Source organism: Marmota marmota, unplaced genomic scaffold (genome assembly GCF_001458135.2).
Source record: "Marmota marmota marmota unplaced genomic scaffold, marMar, whole genome shotgun sequence".
In the NCBI taxonomy this organism is placed as follows: domain Eukaryota; kingdom Metazoa; phylum Chordata; class Mammalia; order Rodentia; family Sciuridae; genus Marmota; species Marmota marmota.
Genome location: NW_026000019.1, coordinates 20,598,967 through 20,626,823, shown reverse-complemented (window position 1 = coordinate 20,626,823; position 27,857 = coordinate 20,598,967). Strand labels below are relative to the sequence as shown.

Genomic DNA, 27,857 nt, shown 5'->3' with positions numbered 1-27,857 from the left:
TTAAAAAAAAAAAAAGTCACACAAATGACTCATAAAACATCTGTTCATTTTCCATGGCTGTAACAAAATACTCAAGGTTGGATATTTGGTAAAGAAAAGAAGAGATTCGCTTAGCACTCGGTTTTGGAGGTTCAGAACACAGCACTGTCCTCAGTTTGGCTCAGGTGAGGATCTTCTGGCAGATGGCGTCACAGTAGCAGGTGTGCTTGAAGCAGAGCCATCGCCTAGCAAGACAGGAAGCCAGACAGAGGGAGGGGCCAGTCCTGCTCTTTTCTAATAACCTTATTTTAAGAACTAATGATGGGTCCGAACGACCGACTGCGGCCTGGGAGCGGAGGCGAGCCCGCAGTCTGGCTGCCTCCGGTAGGGAGCGGGGGTCCGCGGAGAGGAAGGTGGGGGGCACCTGCACATGGTTGGCCGGGCGCGTTCACGCCGACGGCGGAGCGGGGAGAAGGGGACCCTGACCCTGACCCTGACCCTGACCCTGACCCTAGAGCCCGACAGGTGCCAGAGCCCGGGTTCCTGTGAGAGTAGTCTGCAGGATGGCCTGCGCTTCGGGTGCCAGGGGGTCTCGCACTTTCCAGTTCTTGACAGCAATCGGAAGGGTTTTTGAGAAGTTAGATGTGAAGCCCTGTGTGTGTGTGTGTGTGTGTGTGTGTGTGTGCGCGTGCACGCGCGCGCTTACCTTCACACAGAAATTTGTGTCTATTCACACACGTAACCATACCAACTCGGGTCAGCTAGAATCGTGTACTTCTCCCTCTGGCTTGGCTTTATGAGTAAGCATATTATTTTTAAATGTATTTTGATGAAGGAATTAAGCTTCCAGTGACTTGGTGGGGAACTCTTAGTGATGTAAACTGTGCTTTGCTTGTGATTGAATTTTCATAAAGGTCTGTATAGTGATCCTGGTAGTGCACACCACTTTTGTGAGAAGTTCGGGCCACTCTTGGTACCATAATTTATTTGGGGAGCAGTTAAATAAGTCTTGCTAAGCCCTTTATTAGTTTGTGGGAAAATTGGATGTGACTCAATAGCCTGTACACTTTAAGCAAAGATGTGAGAATAATCCAGGACTGACGAATGCAAAAGGAAGTAAATTAATAAGATAAGGATAATGTAGGTTATATAAATCGGGAAATTTTGACTGTTCCAGAGGCCTTTAAAAACTGTAGCAGAAAAGTTGTGCCACAGTGAGTGGTTAACTGACTCTATCTAGCTTGATGTACTCAAATTATTTCATCATCCAGTCACACATGGATGTGTTTTCAACGGGCAGTCACATATCCAGATGTAGAGTACAAGTACCCATGCTTCTGGTCTGAATTCCAAGTTCCAAGTATCACTTTTTGCACTAGAGATACAAAAATAAGCAAAGCATCCCATTCCTGCCTTCAAAGAGCTTATAGCCTAATGAGAAAGACCATAAAACTATTCGAATGTAGATTTTGTCCAAAAGTTGGCTGTGGAACTAGGGATTGGGTGGAGTTTGGGAATCTTTCACAGTGATTAATGTGTTAGCAGAGGTGAATTTCCCAGGGCAAAGAAGATTTAATTAATGTAGGAGCCCTAATTAAACAAAATAGTTGTTAACTAAAACTATACTTTGAATTATCACTGTGCTTTGGGATTGGTATAAGGTGGTAAAGACCTAAATTTCAAGGTCCATGATATGGTAGTGAAATGTGAGGGCATAGACCCCAGGTCACTACACTATAACTACCTTGAGGACAAAGATGCTAACTTTGTATACCCATGCACAAACATGAGATTGGCATAACGACCCCAGGACTGCCTCTTAAGTCCTTTCGCCTTGTATTTCTCGTTTGTAAAACTCTAAGAATTGGATCTTTAATGTTAAGGGCCCTCCCAGCTGTTCTCCAGCCTTAAAAATATAATTAAACAATCTAGGAATATAGAATTGGTCGATAGCAAAAGTGAGGACAATATACCCTAGAAATGCCTGAATGTACATTGAGGAACTTGGTCATTATTCTTATTTATAATATTAAAGAGTTAAAAGCAACTGAAGTATTCATTAACGGGGGAAGAGATAAATAAGTTGTGCTCTAATTAAAAGATAATTTCAAAGAAAGAAGCATTTGAAAAGTGAAGAGAAGGAGCAAGTTGGAGGCATATATATATATATATATATATATATATATATATTATGATAATTTTTATAAAATCAAAATCACTTAAAACAGATATATTCCTTTAGGAATACAGAAAGTCAAAGAAATACCAAGTTCAAGTTGGTGGGGATGCAAGAGAAGGAATGTGATTAGGAAGGAGTGAATACCCAGGGAATTTCAAAGGTATGGTAATTGTGCAATCTGTGTAAGTCAAATTAAGCTGACATAACAAGTAACCTTAAAATAATAAAAATTTATTTTTCACTCCAGTATTATGTCTAACATAGGTTGCCAGGTGACTCTGCTACATGTAGTCATTCCACACCATCATTTGGTGTTGTCATAAAGGAGTTCACAATGGCAGGAGGAAAAGAAGATGGAAAAGTGAACACTGGCAGTTAAATGCTTTCACCAGTGAATGACATGTGTTATTCCTATTTACATTTCATTTAATAAACTAAGTTATATGATTTGGGGCATAGGAAATAGTTTTCTTGTGTGTTCCAGAAGAGAAGGAATATGTCTATCCTTGAAGAGTTGTGATTTTTTATTTTGTTTGTGGTACTGAGAATTGAGGCCAGGAGTACTTGACTACTGAGTTGTACCTCCAGCCCCTTTTATTTTTTATTTTGAGATAGGGTCTCGCTAAATTGCCCAGGCTGACCTCAAACTTGTGATCCTCCTGCCTCAACCTTCTAGGTAATTAGAATTAAAGGTGTGTGCTACCATACCCTGCATAGTGCTTCTGTCTTTGAAATTATCTTTTAACATACCTTGTTTAATTCTTCCATTAACTCCATGAGTTAAATAAAGCAAATAATTTTCAATTGATTGACAGATGAAGAAACTGAGATATTGAATGATAAAATGGTTTGCCTGACAGAGCTGGTCTGTAAGCAAAACTGGGCTGTGACTTCAGAACTTTTAATTCCTCTTTGGGAAACTTAAATAACAGGAGTCTGTTGCTTCAAAAGCCAATATGTGGAATTTAAAAGACCTACTTGAGTTGTTCATTTATAAGGACTCATACTTTCATTTTCCAAGCATTTTATTGAAAATATTATATAGATCTTATTAAATATAGTATGAATGTAAGTCGTATTCTCCATTTGTCTGCCCTAAGAGGTTAAGATTGGCATAGACAGTCCAAAAAATATAATAGAAATATTATTCAGTTTATGCTTAGAAAAAAAATTCCTCCAATTATTTTATATTTCTCTACTGCTTTGTTAAAGCTACTATTAAAATTAGTTTGAATGCATTAATTAGAGCCTGGCTAGACTTTGGGAGATACAACCTTCAGTTGTTTTGCAAGATAAAATAAAACAATAGAATTTATTATTAATTTCTAATTCCTAGAATTATGAGACTTTAGTCAATTATATTTATTAAAAGTGTCCACCTGTGTATAAAATTGCCCCTAAACCTGTTAGAAAAGTAAAGAAGGGAATCTGTTTGCAAACTGATGACCAATTTATTTCAGGAGAACAGAGAGAACCATAAATCAGAGTCAGGACAAGACAGAGAATTTATTTGTTTACCTAGATCAGAATTCTTATAGGCAGATATCAAATCAGATTTAAAAAGAAAAGCAGTGATAACCATGAAATCATGAAAAACTGTGTAATTTGACTAATATATTTAAAAATAAATATAAAATCATTAAAATAAAAAAATTTGCATCCAGGCAACAAAAAAAAAAGAAAGAAAGAAAACTTGCTTTGTGTTCCAAGGCCCACTCTCAAACAAATGGATTTTCTGTTAAGATAAATTGAGAGCTGGGTTTTTGTTAAATATCAGCAATATGGTGTTTGAACTATTGAACTTTACAGAAAAATGGCTGACTTTCTGGACTTGGAGAATCAGGTAGAAGGATCTCTAGAATTTTTGTCAAAGTTTAATATCAGTGTTTTATTTTCTTAAAGAAATTATAATTATTCTTTGCTCATACAAGTTAATTTTTTTCATCCCCCTTTACATAGATCCATTTGAACCACAGCGCCGTCTCCCTGGGAAGAAAACTCGACAACAATTTCAGCGAGAAAAAGCCCTTCTAGAGCTAAGCCAGAGACTCGGACTTCAAGATGGATCAGCCTCGTTACCTCCAGAGCAGCTGCTTTCTGCACCAAAACAGAGACTTAACACTCAAGAACCACATTCTTCTTCCCCTACTCTTCCTAGTCCTCTTACACTCTCCTCTCCTGTTGGTGATGGAAAACCACAGGGTATTAAAAGTCAATCAAGGGAACCAGGACTTGAGAATTCCCATGATGGTCACAAAAATGTTGAGGTCCTACCTCCAAAGCCTGATTGCAAATTGGAGAAAAAGAAAGTGGAATTGTTAGTAAGTCTATGAGACTTCTCATTTTACTTCCCCCTCCCACTTTGTAATTTGAGGAAAGTTGGTTGGTTGGTTGGTTGGTTTTAACATTTTCTCTGTCTTATATTCAAGCCTTGAAATGTTATCAGGAAGCTTGGAAAAGTAGCTACCAGCTAAACATAGTATGAGCGAATTATTTTTAGGCATTTTCTTTTATATCATTCAGTCTTCAGGCTAGCCCTACAATGTATGTTTATTATTTTCACTTTATCTGGTACTCAGAACAGGTGTCCTCTTCCTAAAGCTAATAAACAGCTAGTAATAGAGTTCAGATACACAAATATGTCTATATCCAAAGTCTGTGACCTTTATACTCACCAAAAGTAGTTCTTGTGGGTATTGTACCACTTCCCAAGTTGAACTCACTTTTCACTTTCTAGATGACATCTCCATTGTTTCAGAAAGGAGTATTTATGAAGAGACATGAAGAGGTGGGCCAGTGAGAGAGTGTAGGAAACTGAGGGACTAATTATATAATTCAATTGCACCACTAGATTTCTTTTCTTTATTTACTTAATGTGGTTGTACTAGAAACAGCATACATAATTTGTGGAAATTGCCATTCTGTGTCTTGTGAATTCATTAAATAGCAATAAGGGAAAAATGATGACTTTTGTTGTAGTTTTTTGAGTTTTTTTTTTTTTTTTTTTTTTTTCAAAATATTTTGTGTGTTTTTCTGATCCTTGGTGATCCAGATTCTATACGTGAGTTTAAATGTTTAATGCCCATCAGGGATTTATAACTAAGAATTTAGGCAAGAGATATAAGATCACATGGATTATGAAACCAACATTGAAAGAGTGTTTAGTTTACCAACAAAAGCCTGAAATAATTGGGGGTGGGGGGTGTAAGTTTAAATTAAGCTGGACAATTTAGATTGGGCGTTATTAGGAAAATTATTCTATTTTTAAAAACACTGAATATATTCATATTTTTAAAGAAGACAAGTAATCTGAGGAGCCATTAGTGAAAAGGAAAAATTCGGAGGTTATACGCAGGGGAAAGGAAAGCTGTATCCTGTAGAATGCTCTAAAGTGACTTCTCACTTCTCTGAGAAAGGAAAAGGATAAGCCAGAGAATTGTGTGGAAATAAAGAATTACAGAAGGGCTCGGAAAGAGAGGCAGCATGGGGCTGGGGATGTGGTTCAAGCGGTAGCGTGCTCACCTGGCATGCATGCGGCCTGGGTTTGATCCTCAGCACCACATACAAATAAAGATGTTGTGTCCGCCGAAAACTAAAAAATAAATATTAAAAATTCTCTCTCTCTCTTAAAAAAAAATGAGAGAGAGAGGCAGCATGTCTAGTGAGTTTGCTGACACAGCCTTGTTCTAAGGCCTCAGAGGGAGAAGTGATCTGATCAAAGTTATGATTAGAGAAATACTGGGTGTTATTGCATTTGCAGACCATTTGGGGGACAGTGCCAGGTGAGCTGGAACTAGGCACCTGGTGAGGAGATCTATGGTAGAGAAAATGTGGGATGACCCGTGCCAGCACTAAGGCAGAGCTGGAGGGATGAAGTGAAGAGGTATCCATTTGGAAGTGGTGACCAGGTTTGCAAGTAGAGAATTTGGAAGTAATGGTGGTAAGAGATTACAATAATTGGAATAAATAGGTTTGCTGTTGCTTAATTTGATTTGACATCAAATTCATGACTTTATGGTAAATTTTAATATATTTCTTTCAGAATTGATCTGTTTGGAAGACAATACATATTTTTAGATATTTGAAGACTTTTTTTAGCCCAATTCCATTTGGCTTTATATTACTCTATTTTAAAATGTTTAAAGAGTTGGAAAAAAGTGAGCAAATTGGAAGAAAATATGTGAAATAAACATTGGCTGTTGTCTTAAGAATGTTAAACTGGTGGGAACTTTTCATTATAGAATATTCTAAAAGGTATGACATGACCTCAGCTACAGAATGATTTATTTGATCTCAATTTTGCATATAATACATAATTAACTTACACACATTTCTTTGTGCTCTTTAAAAAAGTGCTACAGTATTCTGGCTTCCAGTTTGTGGGATCCTAGATTATATACATATAATGGATTTCAAAGGTCCAATTTATGTAACCCTTTTTACTTCCTTCAGATCATAGTCTTTGTTCCTTCTAGAGTAGAATAATGAGCTGCAGATGGGTTTCTTTTAAGAGGACTTTTGAAAGAATATATGTAATCTGCCTGATTAAATTTTATACATAGGAAACAGACTGGTGAGGTGTGGAATAGGGCAGAAGTCTCTTTCATAATCTTATCTTTATACCTTTTTTTTGCTCTTGCTCTCTAGGCAAGAAAAATCTCGTTGGGAAATCCTTCAACAAGAACAACGACTAATGGAAGAAAAAAATAAACGTAAGAAAGCTCTTTTGGCTAAAGCAATTGCAGAAAGGTGAGGCTCTTGAACCAGGAGAGCTTGTTTAACCTACTGTCAGTTTTGCTGTGTTTTATGTTTTCCCATGCCCATTCTAATAAACTGGCATTTTCTCTACAACCTTTACTTTTAATGATAGTTAAACAAGTTACATTTCATAAATGATATTGAAGTTCCAGTTCTAATTCATTAAGGGAGGCTTTTTAAGCATGTATCATAATGAATTTATAAATGCAGTAATATTAAAGCTAAGGACTAGCATCTGCTTTCAGTTGTAACCATCTACACATTCATCAGGGAAGCAGTCAATAGCTATCAGTGTATGCAAAAGTGCAATGAAAGCAGGTTTTAATTTTGATGTGAAGAAACCTTAATTATCTGACCTGTATAGGAGAAAGGTTATTCTGCATAAGGACTTAACGCTGCAACCAATCTTAGTTGTGTTTCCTATGGATATTTCTCTTAATTTACCTTTTAATTTAGCCTTCTATTGTTGATACAAGATAACCGTAATGAGCACTGCATGAGATTTTTCTAGCACCTCCCAATGTTAGTTTGTCAGTGGTCCCTTCTTAATTACTCTGCTAAGTTGGCTCACACCTGTAATCCTAGTGACTCTGGAGTCTGAGGCAGGAGGATTGCAGGTTGGAGGCCACCCTACACAATTTAGGGATACCTTGTCTCAAAATTAAATATTTTTTTTAAAAAGGGGCTGAGGATGTATGTAGCTGAGTGGTAGAGCAGTTGTCTAGAATGCACAAAGCCCTGAATTTAGTCTCTAGTACTACAAAATAAAATAAAACAGATAAATAAAACACATAATTTGCTATACAGTACCAGCCTCAAATGGCAATGTTTTTAGTTACTAATTTCCTGTGGCCTTAGGAAATAAAGCAGGGGTTAAGAACATTGTGAACTTAATGCAAACAAGTATTCGATGGCATTTTCTTTTCAGACTTCTGAAAAAGTCTGACAAAACTATTATTACTTGAGGCTGGAATATATATAGATAGATAGATACAGGGGCCAGGGAAGAGGTGAAACAAAGCAGGTTGCATTTAAGGGTGATTCAGAACTTGATCAGCTAGAGGGATGTATGCATTTTAAAATGACATTTTTCTTCTGCTGGTGCACCTCCTTCTTTCATGAAGCATGGGAGATATGCAGCTCACTGACTTAAGTATGTTTCAAGAAAAAGAACAATGTGTGAAAGAGAAATGCCCTCTTTTTCCCCACAAGTGGTTATTTTCAAAAAGCATTGTCATAGGCTTCCATTTAGAAAAAGTGTAGAATGACTTCTCACTTCTCTGAGAAAGGAAAAGGATAAGCCAGAGAATTGTGTAGAAATAAAGAATTACAGAAGGGCTTGGAAAGAGAGGCAGGGGGTTGTGGATTTTTTTGGCAGGGGTTGTTTTCTGGGTACTGGGTTAAATTGCTGAGACTGGGCTTGAACTTGCTTGCTGTCCTTCTGCCTCTGCCTCCTGAGTGGCTGAGAGTACAGGGTGTACACTGCTGCATCTGGTGGGGAGACTGTTTACTGGGGCTTTTACAAGATTCACAGGCTCAGACTTCTCTCAGTATTTCTGATTTAAGATGGAGAACACTGATGCTGATAGAATTGTAAAGAATAATGCATCATGGTTGGATTGTTAATAAATGGATTATGAAGTATTTGATGTAAAAGTCATACTGGTTAAGTGAACTGTGGTGGGTAGAATGTAAGGATAAACGCATGGTGCAGTGGAATCGGGAATGTAAGTTGCCATGCAATAGTCTCATGTAGGGTTTTCTTCTACATTGAGAATGTGTGAGATTTTGAAATCAGTGAATCAGGATTAAAAGTTTGGGTTTGTATTTGCTACTCTGTTTCTAAAGTGTATGCCTGGGGTGGTGCAGGAACTGAGAGATGATGAAGTGGAACTTTTCAGTTTTGCAAATATTTCAGCAAAGTTAACACAGGTGCATTAAAATAGATTGGAAATTCATCTACAGCTTAAATTCTTTTATATATATTTTTATATAAATGTGAAATATTTTTAAATGCTCTAATTTTACCTGTTTTCTCAAAAGAATAGAACTCTTAAAAACATAATTTTTATTTTGAAATTACTATAAGTAGTATATTTGTTGCTCAGTTAAGATTTTATAGTTATCCCACATCTGGGAAAATAAAACTAGTGAGGTAGACAAGGAAATAAAAGAGTATTTTGGTTTTGAGCCCCACAAATAATTTTGAGGACCTGTAATTAAACCTAGAGAACAAAAAAATCAAAGCAAGAAAAGTAGAGAAATGGGGCTTACGACAGTTAAAAACAAATAAATGTTTTCAGACTTTTAAAGAAATGTTTAATACAGGCATATATTCTTCATGTCAGGTAAGACTCAAATGGAAATGGGCTTAATAAGTAGAGGAATTTAATACTAGAATTTTAAAAAGCTGTGTTGGATGCTTCAATTAAAGGGAATACAGATCTGTTCTTTTATATATTTTTGTTTTTCCTTGTTTATGAAGTAGCATGTGCTTATAGAAAATTTGGAAGAATAAGCAGAAAAAAACAAATGTGGTTTAGAGATAATATGAAAATATTAATAACATTTATTTAAATTCTGACTTTTTTCAATTTAAAAAATCATAACTATAATTATATATTCAGTATTTTGTTTTTTCCTTACATTATGTGTGGATACATCTTTTTAAAACTTTTTTTTACCCACTCATGTTCCTGATTTTCTAGATCTAAAAGAACTCAGGCAGAGACCATGAAATTAAAGCGGATCCAGAAGGAGTTACAGGCTTTGGATGACATGGTGTCTGCTGACATTGGAATCCTCAGGAACCGGATTGATCAGGCCAGCCTGGACTATTCATATGCACAGTGAGTGAGGGAATCTGAACCTTGATCTAGGGTTCTGGTATAGTTCCTGTTTATCACTAGCCAGGCCCATAGCTCTTAAGCATATCATCATTTAAGTCTCTTTTCAACCCTAGTAAGTAATGTTTGTTCTCTTTTGTGCTAATTGAGTGTGTCTTCTTCTGTGACATCTTCCTGTCTTCTGCTTTACCAGCTTACCTTGTTGTGTCCCTGTTAAAGAGTTTCCTGTATTTTTCTTTGCATTTAGTTTTTCTTTTATACCTCCAACTATTTAATGTTTGGGACCCTTGTTAATCTTTTAGGATCTAGCAAAGTAAACATCTGAATGGCTTGTCCCCAAACTGTTAACTCTGTAACACCAAATCTGTGTTCTTTGCCATTAAGATTTGTGATCATTTGATAATGGCCTTTGTGGGGTTACAGCCTGATTCTCTTAGTTTTCTTCAAAGCCAGAAGATCTAGTTTATTTCTTATAAGCTTGTGACTATTTTAAGAAAATACCATTCTTTCTTAGAATCTTTAAAGTTCATTTCTTATGTTTTAAAATTATATGTACAAAATGGTTTGATTATTTTGTTTCCTTGGCTTCAACTATTGGCATTTTTATAAAGAGGCAAAAATCATCATGGAGTATTTTTAAAATGAACTAACACATGTAAAGAATTACATGGACTTTGCAAACAGATAAAAGGGCAAAAAAAAAAAAGTCCAATTTCAGGGTTTTTCAGTCTCTTCAACATTTCTTTAATCATCCTGGTTTGTCTTTTCTCACAAGGGAATGCTGTGTTAATGACTTGGTTCTGCATTTTCTCTGTAACACTAGAAATCAATCGGAATGCCTCATTAGTCCAGGGTAAACCACAACATCAGAATGTTTATGTAACAATTTAATAAAGTGGAAATGCTTGATTATGGTTTTTAATTCACTGTTTAGTGTTTAAGAAAGAGGTTTGTGGTTGTCCTTGTGATTTTGTAATTGTTATTTGACCATATGCTATTAGACATAATGGTTAGCCTTTATTAATTAATAGCTTAAATTAATGCCATCAGTAGCTGATAAGCAGAGGTTCCAGATTCCTATTAATAAGGCCATTGAGGAAGTAACCAGGATTTTAAGATTAAACTAAGCCTTGATTTTTAGCATCTTTTATTCTCTGTAATATGAGTTTGCCAGAGAACCTTTTTTATGCCTTTTCAGCCTTTTATCTGAATAATTCATAGTATAAGGTCCATTGCTGAGTATCTCAACAAAAACTAATTCTGTCCTACTGGTGAATGGAGAAGGACACCTTTTCATACCGAATAGTATATAAGAAATGTCAGTTTTGACCTTCAGAGAACCATAGTGACAGTAGAATTACTAGTTAAAGGAGAAAACATCCCATAATATATAAATATCCTTAATGAACTTTTAACGTATTTTTACATCTCTAATGAGCTAAAGATATCAGTTCCTCGTGGTGTTGATGTGGCGGTGTGTTAATGGATGCAGTGTGAAACTGTTCTTAAAAGCCTCAGCTCTTGGTGAAGTCAGAGAAAAGCATCAGAAAACTGCGACTGGATTCAGGGTTGGTTGTTAGTGATGATATTATGCAGTGTTTTGTAAGTTTGCATTTGTGGTTACAGGGAAGTTATAGGTTGGTACTATAAGATAATGGTCCAGATTTCTACTGGAAGGTAATCCTCAGGTTGTTGATTTCTGTGGGAGATTTCCTTAACTTTTTCTTTTTTTTTTAATAAAAATGATATCTTAAATTTTCTACTCCTGGATCAGTGCTATGTCCTCAAAGGTTCTCAGTAAATAAGCCAGAATTTGCTTTAAAATTGACTAGTGTGAAGCAACCTTAGGATACCTCACCTCTGAGAAGACCAGCACTTTGCCACGGACCTGAGAGCTGCTGTTGCTGCTGTGCACAGCTGTGGGGCAGGGCTGCCCCAGTGCCATGCAGACCACCTAGAACATGGAGCCGACGGCATCCAGAGTGTGTTGTTGAACCTGAGTGTACGATGATTACCCCTGTTGATCATCTAGGCTTAAAGGACACCCCTGTGTGTACACACATGCACACAAGAGGGAAATATTTTAAAATCATTTTATGAGTAATTCATAGAAGTCAGATAAAAAAGGGATTGTAGAAGGCAACTTTATAAAAACGTGATTGTAGTAAACTTCTTTGTATCAAATAAAATTTGATTTACGAACTGAAAAGAGGAGAAAATTCTTTTCGTAGCACAGGACAACCCCAGGCTTGTAAAATATTGACAGTTCTTCCTATTGAAGTTGTTAATTGTATGAGGATATCATGTTTCATTTTTGTCCTTAAAACTATGTTTTTCTTTCGTGGATTCTTGAGTTTGAGGAAATTCACGCAGGATGGGTTTTTCTAAAGACTCATAGTTTGAGATCTCACTTAAATATCAGTTTTACTACGTCCACTCTAAAGAGTGTGTCTGCATTTGTGTTAGTTTCTTAGGACTGTCATAGCAAATTACCACAGACTGTAAGGCTTAAAACATGAGATGCTTCTTCCTGTGCTTTCTTGGAGTCTGGACACTTGCAGACAAGGTGGTGGCCGGCCAAGTTTCCTCAGAGCACTGTGCTCCTTCCTTCCTTCCTGTGCCAACTTCTGGTGGCTTCAGATGTTTCTTGTCCGTGGCCACGCTACTCCGTTCTGTGCCTCTAGGATCACATTGCTTCTTCCTCTCTCTCAAAACTTCTCTATTTTCTCATTTCAAAGGATACCTGTGATTGCTTTTAAAGCCCAACTGGACAATTTCAAGATTAACTACTCCCCAAATACTTAACTTGATCACATCTTTTCTCCTATAAGGTAATTTTTGTATGAGGTAACATTCAAAAGTTCCATGGATTAGGAGGTGTTTTGATGGTAAGCTGTGTTAGCCCACCGCAATATTCATCTTTTGATTTGTCTAATAGCAAAATGTTTTCTTCTGTCAAATGTCTGTTTGCCAACATGCATAGAAAATGAGGAACTATTAACTCTCAACTGTCTTCAATGAAAACTAAGAGCAGTATGTAAAGATGGTGTTTCCAGTCTTCTCTTACACCTTTTTGAGGTGACATAGTACTTTGAACAACACAATTAGAAAATCAAGCAGTGATAAATTTATTTCATTATTGCATCGTCTTTTTAGATCATTCCACCATTCTCGTTTTCTCATTGTTTACTTTTTAACATAAATGGGAATAATCAGTAAGTAATGATGAAACAATTCCTAGGGTGATGAGATGGAAGAATGTGTCAAGATATAGGAAAAATGTATCTTTAATTTCATGATGCACCTTAAGTGAGTGGAGTGTGATAGGAAAGCTCTATCAAATTACAATTCATTTTAATCTATTTTTTTAAGTGAATTTTCTTTGTTTTTTAAAATACTTTCTAAAAGTCCTGGGTTAATGCATACAAAGAGTTAAAACTTCTCAAAACAGAAACTGAGAAAATAAAAGTGTATAGTGAAACCTAAATATACCAAGGGTTAATAATTTCTTTAAAAATTTCAGAGAAACCAAAACCGAAGGACAGTTTCTAGAATCCTTTAAATAACATTTATTAAATCTCTCAATATCCCTTTAAAATAACAATTCTATAATTACATTTCCAGTGCAGTATGTCTTACTGTGTTGTGTATAATGCTCTTATTATTTTATTCCAAAGTATGGCATCATACTCTGATTTGATCTTATTCACCTGACCCTCAGGCTGGTAGTGTAGTTTGTGAAACTAATCAATATTCTGAATATAAATCATTCTGTACAAGAATATATATGCATGTCTCTGAGTAGGAGGACTTCAAATATATATATAAAAAATACAAAATGTTTAGTGATTTATCTTCCAGTGAAAGATTACTGGAAGCCTAGGGACCTGTTTGCAAATGTTAATTTCAATTCAGTATTCATGAACCCAGTCTGTAAATCTCTGCTAACTGACTTAGGCTGAGGGAGACCACAGACTCAGAGAAGGGAAGTTTGAGTGGGAGAAAGGGCAGTTCTCTATGGAGAATGTTGTCAGGGCTGGCTCTTGCCTTGATGACATTTATAAACAGGATATGTTATAAAATATGGAAATAAGGGACCCAGGTGTTCAACAGAGCTCCTTTAGAACAGTTCTTTTAACTCATGGGGTACTGAAACACAAATGATTCTCTCATGTTTTAATAGTAAAAAAAAAAGAAATATGATAAGTGAACATTATATAAATAAGAATTTAAAGTGTAAATACTGGGTTCCTAAATTTTCCACAATCTTAATTTTAGATACATGTTTACTAGTACAATAATGATGCTTTTCAATTCTGGTGCTGTGAAGGAGGCTCTGTTTCTTGGGCACTGGGCTAGATGCTTGGCCTATTTGTGCTATTGAATTTTCAATCATTCCTGTGAGATACTTCATTCCATCACTGCTCTGCAGATAGACCAGGATTCACCAGGGAACTGCCCAGAGTCGCTGTGCTGGAGCTGTCAGTCCCTATGTGCCTCCTGCCCAGCCCCTTCCACAGGAATCTGACTGCTTTTCACTGCAGATGCTGAGCTTGGAGCTCCTCTGATTAGAACAAAGATGGGCTGCTGGCTCCAACATATTAATCCATAGGCCAGACAGTGGCTCGTGGCCACGAACGTTAAGAACTCTAAACTGAGATGAATGAGGCCAACCCAGGTTCTCCTGGCATTTACAGAACAGGATCACCGACAGATTGAGTGGAGTGTGATAGGAGAGCTCTAGTGAGAGAAATGGTGTGGCTTCTAAGCTCTGAGGAGAGTAAGAAGCCTTTGATTCTTAGGATTTGCTTGTGAAATTGCCTCTTGTATTCTACAATAAAATTCATTTTTCCCCCCCATATTAGTTTGGATAACTATTCTTTGTATCCAAAGACCAAAGCAAGTGACACACAGTCAGTGGCAGAAGAAAGTTTCAAACCCTGGACTTCTAAAATCAAAGCCTTTATGATTCTCACTATATGTCCTTCCAAGACAGAGAATCGTACACTAGGAGACATAACTGGTTTTTGCTATGACTCTTTCACTAAAAAGTACTCCTTACATTGAGTTAATGTAAGTGGGCAGCCATGACTGGAAAGCCAAAATGGTCTTCACTAGTGCTAGTGGCAGTTATTTGAAGAACTAATTGGGAATCAATCTCTTTTTTTCGAAGAGAGGAGGAAACCTCTTTCCTTATTGGAAAAAGAAGAGTAATACATTTTATACGTTATGTAGAAAAAGCAAAAGACAGTGAACAAAGATGTGACTTTTCTTTTTTACCGTTGTGTTGCAAAAAAAAAATAAAAGACTATTTCAGGGTGACTGGCTTCCCTGCTTGAACTACCCTACCTCGTGTAAGACTGGCACTGCCCATCTGTAGGGTGTACATAAGTGTGAATGCCAAAGAGTGTGATAGTAGTCTTGCTGCCGAGTGAGGAGAGAGAACAGCTCAACCCAGGGATTCTTCCCTGGGGACAGTCTTGCCCTTTACAAGATGCTCAATGGCCAATAGTGCCAAGTGTGAGAGATCCTGCTTAAACCTGCCTTGTTTTCTTTTCTACAGGTTTTTTCTTCTTGCCCTCACCTAGTATTTTGTTGGGTGCACTCTGTATTACATATGTTTACCTCCCAACCACCATCCATATCCTCCATCAAATTGTTTTCTACCTTTTATAATTCATTAATTAAGAGATACAGATTTTCTGCTTTCTCCAACTCTTGTTTTATTTCTTATAAATTATAACCAGTTCTGTGCTGGAGCTAGCTTGTGCTAGTTCATAAGAGCAGATTTTGTTCATCTCTTCCCAAATCCATATTTAGTGATATCACATTGGTAGATTAAAATTGGCGGGAGTGGTAGATACATACTGGCAAAGCTACAAGTCAGAGCTCTCCACCTCCCCCACCCCCACAGACACACATTTCAGAGCTTGCACACCACTGAATTAACAGTCTAAGCCTGCCCTCATTCAAGCACAGCTTCGGAAAGAAGAAGAGAGCACAGAAGGGTGTTGTTAAAGAATGTTGTGAAAGTTTCTGCATCCATTCCTCAGTTCATCTAACATGTAGACAGGTATCTGTGAAGTGTTAATATCCATCTTCATCATACATGCCTTGCCCAATTTTGGAGTTTATTGTTTCTGGCCTTTTAAAAAATATCTTCTTCAATGGAAAACTAATGGCTCAATCTTTGTCCCTGTCCTGACAGGAAGCGATTTGACAGGGCTGAAGCTGAGTATATTACAGCAAAGCTAGATCTGCAGCGAAAGACTGAGATAAAAGAGCAACTCACCGAGCACCTTTGTACAATCATACAGCAAAATGAGCTCCGGAAGGCCAAAAAGTTGGAGGAGCTGATGCAGCAGCTAGATGTGCAAGCTGATGAGGAGACCTTGGAACTTGAGGTGGAGGTGGAAAGACTGCTCCGGGAACAGGAAGCAGAAGCAGGGAAACGAGTGGCTTTTGGAGAAAGACCATGTCAGTCTGCTGAGGAGAGTGCGACATTACAGTTTGTAAAAGAGGACAGAAAACCACAAGAACAGTCTGCTTCCATAGAGGTAGGCGAACAGTGTGGAAGTTCCAGCAGGATCCCCTGTGTGAGTCCAGACTGCCCCAACGAAGGAGTTAATGACATGTCAGCTGCTATGGCCAGTGGAAGTGCCAGTGTTCTTTTCAGCTAATATCATGTTCAGTGAAGTGTACTCTCTGTTGTAGATTACAGCCTGTCTCTAGAAAGAGCCTCTTTAAAACTTAGTTTTTGAATATGTGATTAGTTTTAAGTAGGTTAACATGTTTGGCTATTCTAGAGTTCCAAATGATGATAATTTTATATCAGGGGGCATTTTTTTTTAATATTTTTCACTTGTCAATGAACCTTTCTTTTATTTATTTATATGTGGTGCTGAGAATTGAACTCAGTGCCTCACACATGTAGGCAAACACACTACCACTGAGCCACAAGGCCAGCTCCTCAAGGGACATATTTCACCCTATTTCAGTCCACTATTCTTTTAACCATTATTACTGGGTTAAAATAAGTGACTTAAAGGATGAAGAACATGAGACCCTTGGCTCGAGTTCCAGCACCACATAAAGAAGAAAAGGTGGAAGAAAAAATACATGGTTAGAGTAATTTTAGACCAAGCAAATACAGAAAGTAAAATAAAAATGACACTCACTACCTAATCCCACTTGTTTAACTTCTCCTGGGAGAAGTGTTGAAAATGGAAGTCTTGTTTTATGTAATCAATTAAAAGACACAAAAATTACTGTGTCGATAGAGGAAGATCAGGTTGAATTATATAAATGGATCTTACTAGAGTTGCAAAATACAACTTGGAAATAGTAGTTTATACACCAAACTACATAGTATAAGGTATAGTATAGTTTATGCTATAATGTAGTAGTTTTATATAAAGAACCAAACAGCTTCAGGCAACATTACTTTTACTTTTAATTTGCCTTTAAATGGTTTTAGTTTACCATTTTAATATTTGTTTGTTGGTTTTGTTGGTTATTTTATATACGTGTGTATATAAAAATTCTTTGTATGTGTAACTTTATTTTTAATGTATGCTCTTTTTAAATGACAAATTGATCAGTTTAATTTAGAAAAACATTTCTAACATAAGGCTGAAAATAATACAGAAAATCTTATTGCTACTCCTGATTTTCAAAAAAAAATTGATATATTTTCTTTCTAAAGTTTCTTGTAAATGTGTGTTTTGTATGTTGGACATAAATTATCCTGGCATAAATCATTTTATTACTTTAATATAGTTAGTTAATTAATACTTGACCACTACATTCATTGTGCTATATGTGAAGGTGGTGTATAAACATATTGTAGTTTCGTCCTGAAATCTGTGACTATTACATTAAATGATGATCTATTTATCAGAAATTCCAGAAAATAAAAATAATTGCATTTTAAGTCTTTAAAAAAAGGAACTATTATAAAAAGATAAGAAAGAATATAATGTCATTTTTAAGTGGGTTTGATTGAGGATATGATCTTTTGGTAGTATGGATGATCTTTGTACTTGCATATAATTTAGTTAATAGTATAATTTTCATTACTGACCTCTCTCAATAGATGAATTTATATAGGAGTTGGTTTTATTTATGGATAACATACACAAAAATTGAAACTTCATTGCCCAAGACACTTTTATTTTTCTAAGGAATAAAGCAGTCTGATATATTTATAATGTGGCTTTTTATTTACCTAAAAACACAAGTTTCAAAGAGATAACTGTTTGAGGAAGTGTGTGTCAGTTATGCATTTTGGATTTCCTTGAGGTAGGTAGATATAGTTATTCAATTTTGTATGAGAAAATTTATTAACAAATAAAGTTCTATAATATTGTTTAAATATGGCTATATGCACTGTTAATTTTCAGGCTGACTACTTATAAGCTGAATGGAGAAGTGAGAATCATGAAAGAAATGAATCTGATCTTCTGATCATCTTATTTTACTATGAGGAATTTAAGGGCCAGAAGTTTGACAGTGGCTGATTGGCCAGCTGGCTCATTTTAAAGTGCCAGTAAAGTTCTGTACTACTCATGTATTTATTACATACATCACCTGGTGATGTGCAGCACATCCTTCTGCTTGACAGTCTTGCTTTATAACCCATTCAGGGTGTGTGTGGTGTGCGTGCGTGTGTGTGTGTGTGTGTGTGTGTAATGCTTTTCAAATATGACTATACAAAAAAAAATTAAAAACGTTATCTTGCTTGGCTTTCCTGGGGTGGTATCTGAGTGTTCAGGTGATGATATAAGTGACAAAACTATATTGCATCAGTTTTATACAAAGGCAGCTGTATCCCATGTGTGGAAGGAACAGAGCAAATGAATGAGAGCTGGGGGCTCCTTGATAAGAGGACCATATGCACTGGCTTTCTCAGGATAATCCTGATATGTACATCTTTTAAAATACATTGGAAGACTTTGCTATATAGATTCACAAGTACACAGTAACTGGTAATTTCTGTAAAGGAAATTATTGGTCCAGAATTAATGCTGTGTGTTTATTGGGACACTTTGTAGAGCTGTCCTTCTTATGTTAAAACTTCTCAATTAGCTGAAGTAGAAGACTGTTAGAGTTCTGAGCTTTGTGATGAGTAATTGAGGATCAAACTACTTTGGGGATCTCACTTGTGCTCTTTAAAAGTCTTTTCCAAATTGTAGTAGTTTTCACTTATTATCTTGAAGCAAATTTTATTTGGTTCAACTTGAATTTCAGGATATAGGGCTCTTAAACCTTGATTCACTACTTATTAAAATTAGTCATTTCAGAGAAGGCAAATGTTTGAAAACGTGGTTCTCATTGCAATGAAATAGTTTTTTTTTTTTTTCCTCAAAATTTTCACCTCTATATAATTATGCTGAATTCCAGCACTTGCAGGTGGTGGTCAATCTTTGTATCACTGAGGGTGTAGTGGTTTCCACGTCAGATGATAAAAATCTCTGATTGGAATTCCATGATCTTATTTTATTGCTGGATTGGCATTTGAATTACAGAGTACAGCTCAGCTATAAATGTCTCATTCTTTGGAATTAGCAATATAGGCTTGAGGAGCTTACCTAAGAATTCAGCCACAACCTCTTCTGTGGTGTTGGCACAAAACGGATTCTAGTTATTCTGGCCCAGGCCATTCCCATGACCTTTATAAATGATGTTTTGGGGTTTGTTTTTATAAGGAGCCAAGTAAGCATTTTAAAAGGCTCTGATAGATATAACTCAGTCTGCCAGACAAGACCTGAGGCCACTCTGGACCCGGGTAATTATATCTCTTCTCAACATAGGTCTACTCGGGACCTGACTTGAACTGCTCTCTGGAGGGATGAAGCAGAACACTATTCTCCAGTCTGCCTTCAATGTTAGGCTACTTTTGCAAGCTTCTAATATCAAACAGCTGTCTTAAAAATGCTGCAGTGTCATCTCTATACAGTTGATCAGACAACTTCGTGTAGCTACTTTACATGGTGGTGATGTTTAAGAGGTATGTGATCTGGCCTTTGTCCTTAAGCAGCTTATAGTCTAATTGAGGGAATAAGATTTAGACTCACAAAAGGCCAATGGAGGAAATGCTTTAATAATGATAAGCGAAATAAGTGTTTGGAAAGCTAAATGTGGATATCTCTCCAGAACTCCCTAATTTTTCCAACACTCCTAATTTTAAATATTCTGTCTAGTTGTTTGGCAATATATGGAGGTGTCTATGACAGCCATATTTTTTAAGTTAACTTTTAGCACTGGGGAACAATATAAGTATAACCAAAATAAAACCAAAAAATTCATGATGGACAACATGTACAGAGTTTAAAAGTATAGTTACCAGAGCAAGAGTGAATTAGAAAAACAAAGTTATGTGCATGTTATCAATTTAAAATAGAGGACTCACTGGGATTCATCAATCCAAACCCTATCAAGTGTTGGGAAAAAAGTAGACCCTCCTGCAAAGAATTGATAGTACCTTATATGGAGATGAGCATAAAGCTCAGAACTCATGATTATTCCATGTGTTGTTGAACCAAGAAACCATAACTGCTGTCTAAGTCAGAACAGGTTAGAAATGGAACCATTTAAGTTCAAGCATAACTCAACATGGAGTCTTGTTCAAAGATCACACATGAGAGAGGGCTTTCCAAGTCCAATGACTCTAGAAGCCTAAAATAGAGACATAATTAAGCAGTGAGATGTGACAGGGATAATGTTTCTGAGTGGTTCTAGCATGCCTCAGATAAATCACTAGGCCAAAGATTTGTATGAGGAGTGAAATAATGACCTTGTAAGGTGTAGTGTCGCTGCTGTTTCAAGGAAGAGGAGATGAATAGTTAGGAGAATCATTTCATGGGTGTGTTCCATTGCTGGACAGTGCTGCTATGTGCAAGCACAGTGGCCAGTAGTGCTGTCTGTCCAGCATTTTGAAGCTGTATATTCATACCAGAGCTTTTGCTTAATTAAAAACTCCACAGAATTGGCCGTCTCATTTACTCAGCTAAGCAAAACTGGGGAACTACAGTTTGGTAGAATTTTGGTTAGTTGCTTAGACTTGGATTTTATAATTGAAAAATAGCTGAAGCAACCACATTTTCCATATGTTGGCTGATTTATATCCCATGTTCCCCTTAGAAGTTATTATAAGACATGGCCTCAGTGTCGCATAGATTCAGAAACATCTTAAGTCTTTCTGTCTGATCTATCCCTTCCCTACCCTAGGCTGCTGGCAGAAGACAGTGGGGCTCCTCAAGCTAGTGACAGCTGAACCCCAAGCTATGGTGGCAGGTCTTTAACCAAGATGAGAGCTGAGATTCCCAGTGGCCACAGGGTGGAGTGAGAAATACCCAAACTCTGAAGGAGGCGCTGAAAAGCCCTGCAGATAGAAGCAGGTGTCTTATTGCTGGATTCCTCTGAGTCTGATGGCTTCAGAAATTAGTTAAAAAATCTGGATAGAACTGAGGGCAAGGTTTTTCATGGTCCTTAATCTTTCCCATGGAACAGGGAAGTCTTCATCCTGAACAGAAATCTGGGCAAACTGACTTCTACAGAACCTAGCCCCTCTTATGAAAAGATCTAAAGAAGAGTGTAGGGAAGTTCAGCTTTGAACATTATAGTGCATGAAATAAACTGGCAGTAGGCAGAGTAACAGGAAAAAGCAAAAATTTATTAACATGTCAAACACGGAAGATACTGTATGATTCAGAGGAGGTCAGAGAATTGAAGCTTAGGTACTCTTCCTAGGGCAGAGGGGGTGGGGAAATTTTAGAGGTGTAGTAAATTCTGTTTAGGGGAGACAAATGGACCCAGAAGAACAAGCAATAGCTGGGACAAGGTTCTTTGTGGGCTCTAGGTGTGGTATACGACTTTCAGTTTTCCTCCCTGCAATGAGCCGACTTCTCTAGTCTGAAATTTCAGAAAAAGACTAAAGGTGACCCTGTTCCTCTTTGGGTAGATCTGGTCAAGTAGATAAGGAAACTCTACGGAAAGCCCCTCCCTGTGCTGGGAGGTGGGGTGGGACACGGAAAGCTCAGGGGAAGAGGCAGCTTCTGGGTCTCAGCATGTGGAAGCACCAGTCTTTTGAGGTGTCATTTTCTGAGCCCCAACGATCGTTACTCCGTTCTTGGAGAAACTCTGAAGTTGGTAGATAACTTCTCCCCAGAGAACAGAACTATTCAGAGAAACATTTTGTGCAAATGGGAGAGGTATAAGTCCAGCGAGCTCAGAAAGGGGAGCAGAGCTGCTTTTGTAGAATGGCAGAGTCCTTTGTGTGCCACAGGGTCTGGTTCTTGGTCCAGGCTGGCCTGTCGTGAGCTACGTACATACCCCTGCTGAGGGTCCTCAATCCAAGGGTACTGTATCTTCATTGCCCTCTTGTAGACTGGACAGAATCTGGCTCCCTCCTGACCATATCTGCACATCTCTCAGAGATATAAGTGTGGTGTACATCTGTTACAGCAGCTAATGGCTGAGGGAGGAGGACTGAAAGTTTGAGGCCTGCCCGGGCTGTGAGTATGTGTCTGTGGGGTGTGTGTGTATAAGTGTGTGTGTGTGTGTGTGTGTGTGTGTGTGTGTGCGCGCGCGCGCACATGTTTGCTTCAAGTTTTTCAAATCAGTCCAGATCCCTAAAGCTGTATCTCTGTGAGGGTTACAGAGAATATTAGGCTCCCCTCCCTGACCTCTCTAGGACCATGGAAATTTCTCTGAGGCAACTCCAGACTCTTCTGCTCTGGTGCAATGTAAAGTCTAAGAGATCTCACTGAGGTTTGCCATATTTTGGATTCTAACTAGGAAATGGTGCAAGCCTCCTGGTTCTCAGACCCTGAAAGCCCACACTCTCCCCAGGGATCAGTGGTGGGGGGCAGAAGAGTGCAGGAGCCCCTTCCCGGACTCAGCAGCATCAAACCCTCTGGCTTTGCTTTGGAATTGTCTCTTGTATCCCAGCCAGGGGAATTTTTATCTACGTGGGCAGGAAAAAAATTGGCTCAAATGGATCAGATATTCTTCCAAATCTTTTTTGTCTGAAGCCTGAAGCTCAGCTTTTTAAACTCCAAAGCCAAGAATTTGTCTCTTTTGTTCTCTGGTTCTGCTGTGACAACCCTCCCTTGAGGCAAGGAGTGACTCATGGTCTAGCTGCCCAGTGGGGGGAGGGTCAAGGGTAACAGGAAATCATGGGGAAAACACACTGGTTAATCATCAAAATGTTTGCCTACTTCTTAAGGCCTCTCTTCTCCTTCCCATTCTCTTTTGAATGGAGATGATCCTCTCCTTCCTCCACAGCCTCCTGCATTTGAAGGTTTCTTTGGGATGCGAGTCACAGAAATCAACTCATTTCTGCTATCCTTTCCCCCAGAGAAAATGAAACGCAGGTGCTCCGAGAAGGCTGGGTGGCCAGAGTCAGAGGATGCACTGAAGACCTGAACTGCCCTCAGAACCCACCTGCTCTTCACCTCCATTGACTTGGCTCACCCTCTCTGTGGATTTCACTTCCTTTTTGACCACACTGAGACTGAAATCTCTTGCTTGGTAGCAGAACTCTAGTGGAAGGCCTTCTGAAAGGCCAGTATGGTCAATGGTCACTCAACAGGAGCTGAAGGAGAGCCTGCAGGGAAGGACAGGACCCCTCTGATACTGTCTGTGGTGCACACACTATGAATGCAAGAAGGAAAAGTCTTGAAAAAGAAAGAGGCTCGGGACAACCTCTTAGGTGTACAATCGCCCTCTCCAGAGGGGGAGGTGACTTCCCTGCATTGAGCCATCCTGGCATCTTGAATTCCTACCACCCAGTACCTGTACTGCTCATTTATAGAAATGTGTGCATATGTCTCCTCCTTACAGACCACCAGCAAATTGTGTCCAAGAAGTCCTCTCCTCTTCCCACAAGGCACACACAATGCCCTGCACACACTTGGCATCCAAAAGTGTACGTCGAATAATCAATGAATTGATGAACAGAAAAGAAGAAAAAGGTAATTGAACCTATAAATCCAAGCAATGGTTATTATACAAAGAGAAAGAAAAGGCATTTATATGATAGTCTAATTTTGAAAAAATATCCAAATAAGCAGTGCTCCATTTTCTCCAGGGAGGGAAAGAGTTAAGCATTTTGCAGTGTTCCTGGACTCCTGACATGATATAAAACACTACAATTTTGGCTTTTCCAGTTTAGCTGACATAGTTTAAGTTGATGAATATTTTGATTTGTGCCAGTCTCAGGCTGTTTTAAATGTTATCCCTGTAGGAGTCAAGAAGTCCAGTCATAATCATAACAATATGCTTGTCAGTCAAAAGCACCGGAAGATTGTTTAGGTGCAAAGAAAGCATTTTCCCCTGAAAGGAAACAGGGCAATTGAAATCACCTACTTTTCAAGGCATTGAAGTCAAAACTGTTACCAGCTTCATGGTGTGAAAATCCAGGTCTCAGCACTCCCTGTCAGACTCCAGCATGTCCTGGGGCTATCTAGCCAAAAAACAAGTTACAGTCTAAAGTTCAGAAGAAAATTAGACTAAAGGGAAAGCAACAGCGATCAAGGTTGATTTCCCCATCATTATTTGCAGGTCACTATTTCAGCAGGGAATGTATAATGAATTCTCCTCCATCCTAGAGTCAGTGTACCTTGGGATAGATTTTCTTAGCCAAATAACTAGGAGAATTCATGCCATTACACAAGATCTGGGCAGAAAAAAGGGATTTTTTCCCCCCTGAACAGACTGAGCAAATAATACTTGGTGGACTTGACATTAAGTTTGGACCATTGGAACTGTTTGCATTATAGCAGGCAAAAATTTTAAATCCACATGGAATTGGATTCATTATATGAAGAGGAAAGCCAAAAGCACTGTGGGAAAAGGAGAAGGAGATACAAAATCCCAGAGAAATGGATTTCCAAATTGAAGGCAGCCTCAAATTATCTAGGTCTTTGGGTATGTTGATGTCAGGACCTTGGTTTTTCAACGTTAGTGTGACCTTAATAATTCCAGCTGCTCAACAAATTTGCTCAGCAACTTTACCCCACCAGAGGAAAATTGAAACACAGACCTGGTGTGCCTCTTTCAAATTTTATTACATCAATTGCAGCTTTTGTATGGAAGGGAACTGGTTAAATAAAAAGTTACTGTAATAGAAAGTACACCTTTCACCCCCAAAGAATTCCATACACCCCATGCTGATATCAAAAGAATCTCCTCATGGGAAAGAGCAATGTGGAAAGCAGAAAGGAACAAAAATCTGGTATTCAGAGTCCACTGGGAGCTTCAGACAAACACGAAACAATGACTTCATGCAGTAGATAAATTTCTCACATTCTTTGACCAGTTTTATTAGCTTAATATTCATGTATCCAGTTATATGAACACCAAGAGTACTCAAAGAAGAATCTGCGTGGCTATTAAAAATATATATCTGGGGGTAAAACCTAACATATGGTGGTCTTTTTCCAGTAGTTAACAGAGGTTTTATGAGTTGGTGAGTCCTGAAGTCATCTAAACACTATCTGTGATTCTCCTGTGTTTCACAGGTAAGGACAGGACAGTGTTGAAAGGTAGACCTCAAAGGGCAGTCCCAGCAGGAGCACACCTGCTGTCATGTCTCAGTCCCTTTGCACCCTCCACTGCCCCCAGAAAAGTACAGACACTGTATTTATAAGTTCAAGGCACTGGACTTTATCCAGCCCTTCCTCTTTGGCTCTGTCTTCCTGTGAGAATCATTCTTCTCTTTAAGCCACTTCTGCTCAAGGTCCCTGGACGGGCCACAAGCACATCTGTCTCCACACCTCCTGTGCTGATTCCCTCCCATATCATCCCAACTCTAACCTTCCGACTCTGATCTGAGCCTCCACCTGCAGCCTCCCCGCCCCCCCACCTCCCTGCCTTTTACCATCCTTCCCCCTTCGCAGTCTTCTCACTGGTGTTTGTTCCAGGCCTTCCCTGTGGTGTGTCCCTTAGTCTTTAAAGGCCTTGCCATGTGGTGGAAAATGTAGGCATTGAAGTCAGACAGACTTACTGTTTGTAATCCAGGCTCTTTCTCTAATAAACTAAGGTGATTTAACCTCTCCGGGGTTTAGTTTTCTCAGGTGTAAACTGGGAATAATGTTATCCAGTTTGGAGAGTTCTTGGGAGCATCAAATAAGGTAACATACACAAGATGCCTAGTCCTTTACACTGCAAAGTAAACCAGCCTCAGCTTTATGTTTGCTGCTTTATCTTTGGCTCTTAGAGAACAGCCTAGTACAGAGTAGCTGTTCACTGAACACTTATTGGCTGAATTAATTAATAATTAATGCTCAGTAAATATTGGCTCTCTTTTATCTTATTATTATCATTAATTATTTTTATTCCAATAACCTCTAATTCTTTGGAGGACAGGGCTTATGCAGACATCTCTTGGTACATTCATTGTGAGTAGTTGTGATGATCTTCCTATTTATTAGAAAACACCCTGTGGCATATAAAAGTCCACTTATCTTGGCCGTTAATCCATTTGCCTGTGAAACTCAGTGCTACTCACACTGATGAAAGCAGCATTAGAGGAAAAATAAGAATAATTTCAGGAAAAACAAGGAGCTGGAACTCCACAAACCTTGTCCACCCACGCCAGCATGCTGAGCATCATAGAACTCCAAAGACAAGAGAGTGCTGCGGCCTCAAGGCTGCGTGTCCTGTTCCCAGGCCTCTCTGGCTCAGGCTGCAGTGAAATCCCTGAAGGATAGTGGTATTTAAAGTCAGAAGTCTAAGACTCTGTCCTTCAGAGACCAGGCCAGTCTGCCAAATGAGCAGTGTCTTCCTGCTGTCTCTTGGAATAGAAAAGGGATCTGCCTGGATGACCCCCCTCTTGATTTGGACCCAGGGGCTTCTCCAGCATGTAGGAGAGGCTGTGACGTCACACAGCAGCCCGGCAGCCGGGCACAGTCAAGACAGGCCTCCTTTGGCCTAATGGAGACCACATGCACCATTATGGATTTCCAGGGCTCCACGGAGGTGGGTACATGTGGCTTTGAAGAGAAGGAAGCATTTCCACCCACATTTCTCCTGATTTATGCACCAGCCCCGGAAGGTCCAGACAAGTTGGAAAAGGTTTGGTAACTGGAGAACAGGGGTGCGAAAGTCTATTTTGTAAAAGACTGCAAACTTGACTCTCCCTCTAAATCCTGGCCTTGGGCAATGTGTGCCTTACAGAGTTTAAATCACGTTAGTAATTTCAGTCAGATTGAGGGTGAAAGATTACACAGCTCTTAAAATTAGGACTGGATTGTTTTAGTAAAAACATTTCTAAATTGGCCAAACATAAATCAATTCTAACGAGGCCCCTGTGATTACGGGCAGGTCTAATGGCCTCTCTATTCCTCATTCTCATTTTTTTTTCCTATTTGCATTTTTTTCCAACCAGAAAAGGAGAAAGCAATGAAGATTTTTTAAAATATAAATAATTTAAAAAATGCACACACACTTGTTCTCAGCCTAAAAGAGAATGAAGGGATCTAGAGGGCAGAGGGGCAGAGCGCAGGGCACAGGACATTGCAGGGGTTAGCAAGAAGGCAAGGGTGGTGGTGGCCCTGAACGAGCCTTTCTTGGAGAAGGAAAGGAAGTCCCAGGTTTCATTTGATGTCCAGAAGTTCCCATCAGCTATCACCTGGCCCCTGCCTGTCCACTTTTCTGTCCCACAGGGGCATGGCTCATCTTCCTCCTCCTCTTACTCTTTAAACTGTGCCAATCTTCTTGGTTCAACAGATTCTGGTTTCATCTTTTCAGGGGCTCCTACCAGTCTGTGGTAGATCTTCATTTGTTTGCTATTAAGCCTTGAATTTTGATCTTATTGTTCTTCTTCATGATTGTGTAGTGATAAAGATGGGATAATCATATCAGGGAGGAGGAGGAAGGAAAGCCCTGTGATACAGCAAAGCTATGCATAATTTTTATTGAAACTAACTTTTATTATTGTTGTTGTTGTTATTTTGGTGCTGGGCATTGAACCCAGGGCCTTGCATGTGCTAAACACACGTTACACCACTGAGTTACATCCCCAGCCCTTTTTGGTTTTGCTTTAAGTCAGGGTCTTGCTCTGTAGCTGAAGTGGAACTTAAACTTGCACC

The 27,857-nt window shown here is 38.5% G+C and overlaps 1 protein-coding gene across 3 annotated transcripts; it reads left to right on the top strand.

Annotated features, from left to right (window-relative positions):
• Window positions 1-453: 453 nt before the first annotated feature.
• Gorab (golgin, RAB6 interacting) lies at window positions 454-18,136 on the top strand. 3 transcript variants are annotated; one of them, XM_015491846.2, is made up of 5 exons: window positions 454-779; window positions 4,118-4,475; window positions 6,806-6,907; window positions 9,625-9,765; window positions 15,971-18,136. In XM_015491846.2, the coding sequence occupies exons 1-5, from the start codon at window positions 776-778 to the stop codon at window positions 16,440-16,442; spliced, it is 1,077 nt and encodes a 358-aa protein (XP_015347332.1). In that variant the 5' UTR covers window positions 454-775; the 3' UTR covers window positions 16,443-18,136. The 3 variants fall into 3 exon arrangements, with proteins under 3 accessions (XP_015347332.1, XP_048666009.1, XP_048666010.1); XM_048810052.1 differs by lacking the exon at window positions 454-779 and adding an exon at window positions 6,201-6,412 and having other exon boundaries at window positions 4,337-4,479; XM_048810053.1 differs by lacking the exon at window positions 454-779 and having other exon boundaries at window positions 4,337-4,479.
• The last annotated feature ends 9,721 nt before the right edge of the window (window positions 18,137-27,857 follow it).

Coding starts and splice junctions, on each gene's coding strand:
- Gorab (XM_015491846.2), top strand. Junction 4,476..6,805: donor GAGAAAAAGAAAGTGGAATT/GTTAGTAAGTCT, acceptor CTTGCTCTCTAG/GCAAGAAAAATCTCGTTGGG. Junction 6,908..9,624: donor GCTAAAGCAATTGCAGAAAG/GTGAGGCTCTTG, acceptor CTGATTTTCTAG/ATCTAAAAGAACTCAGGCAG.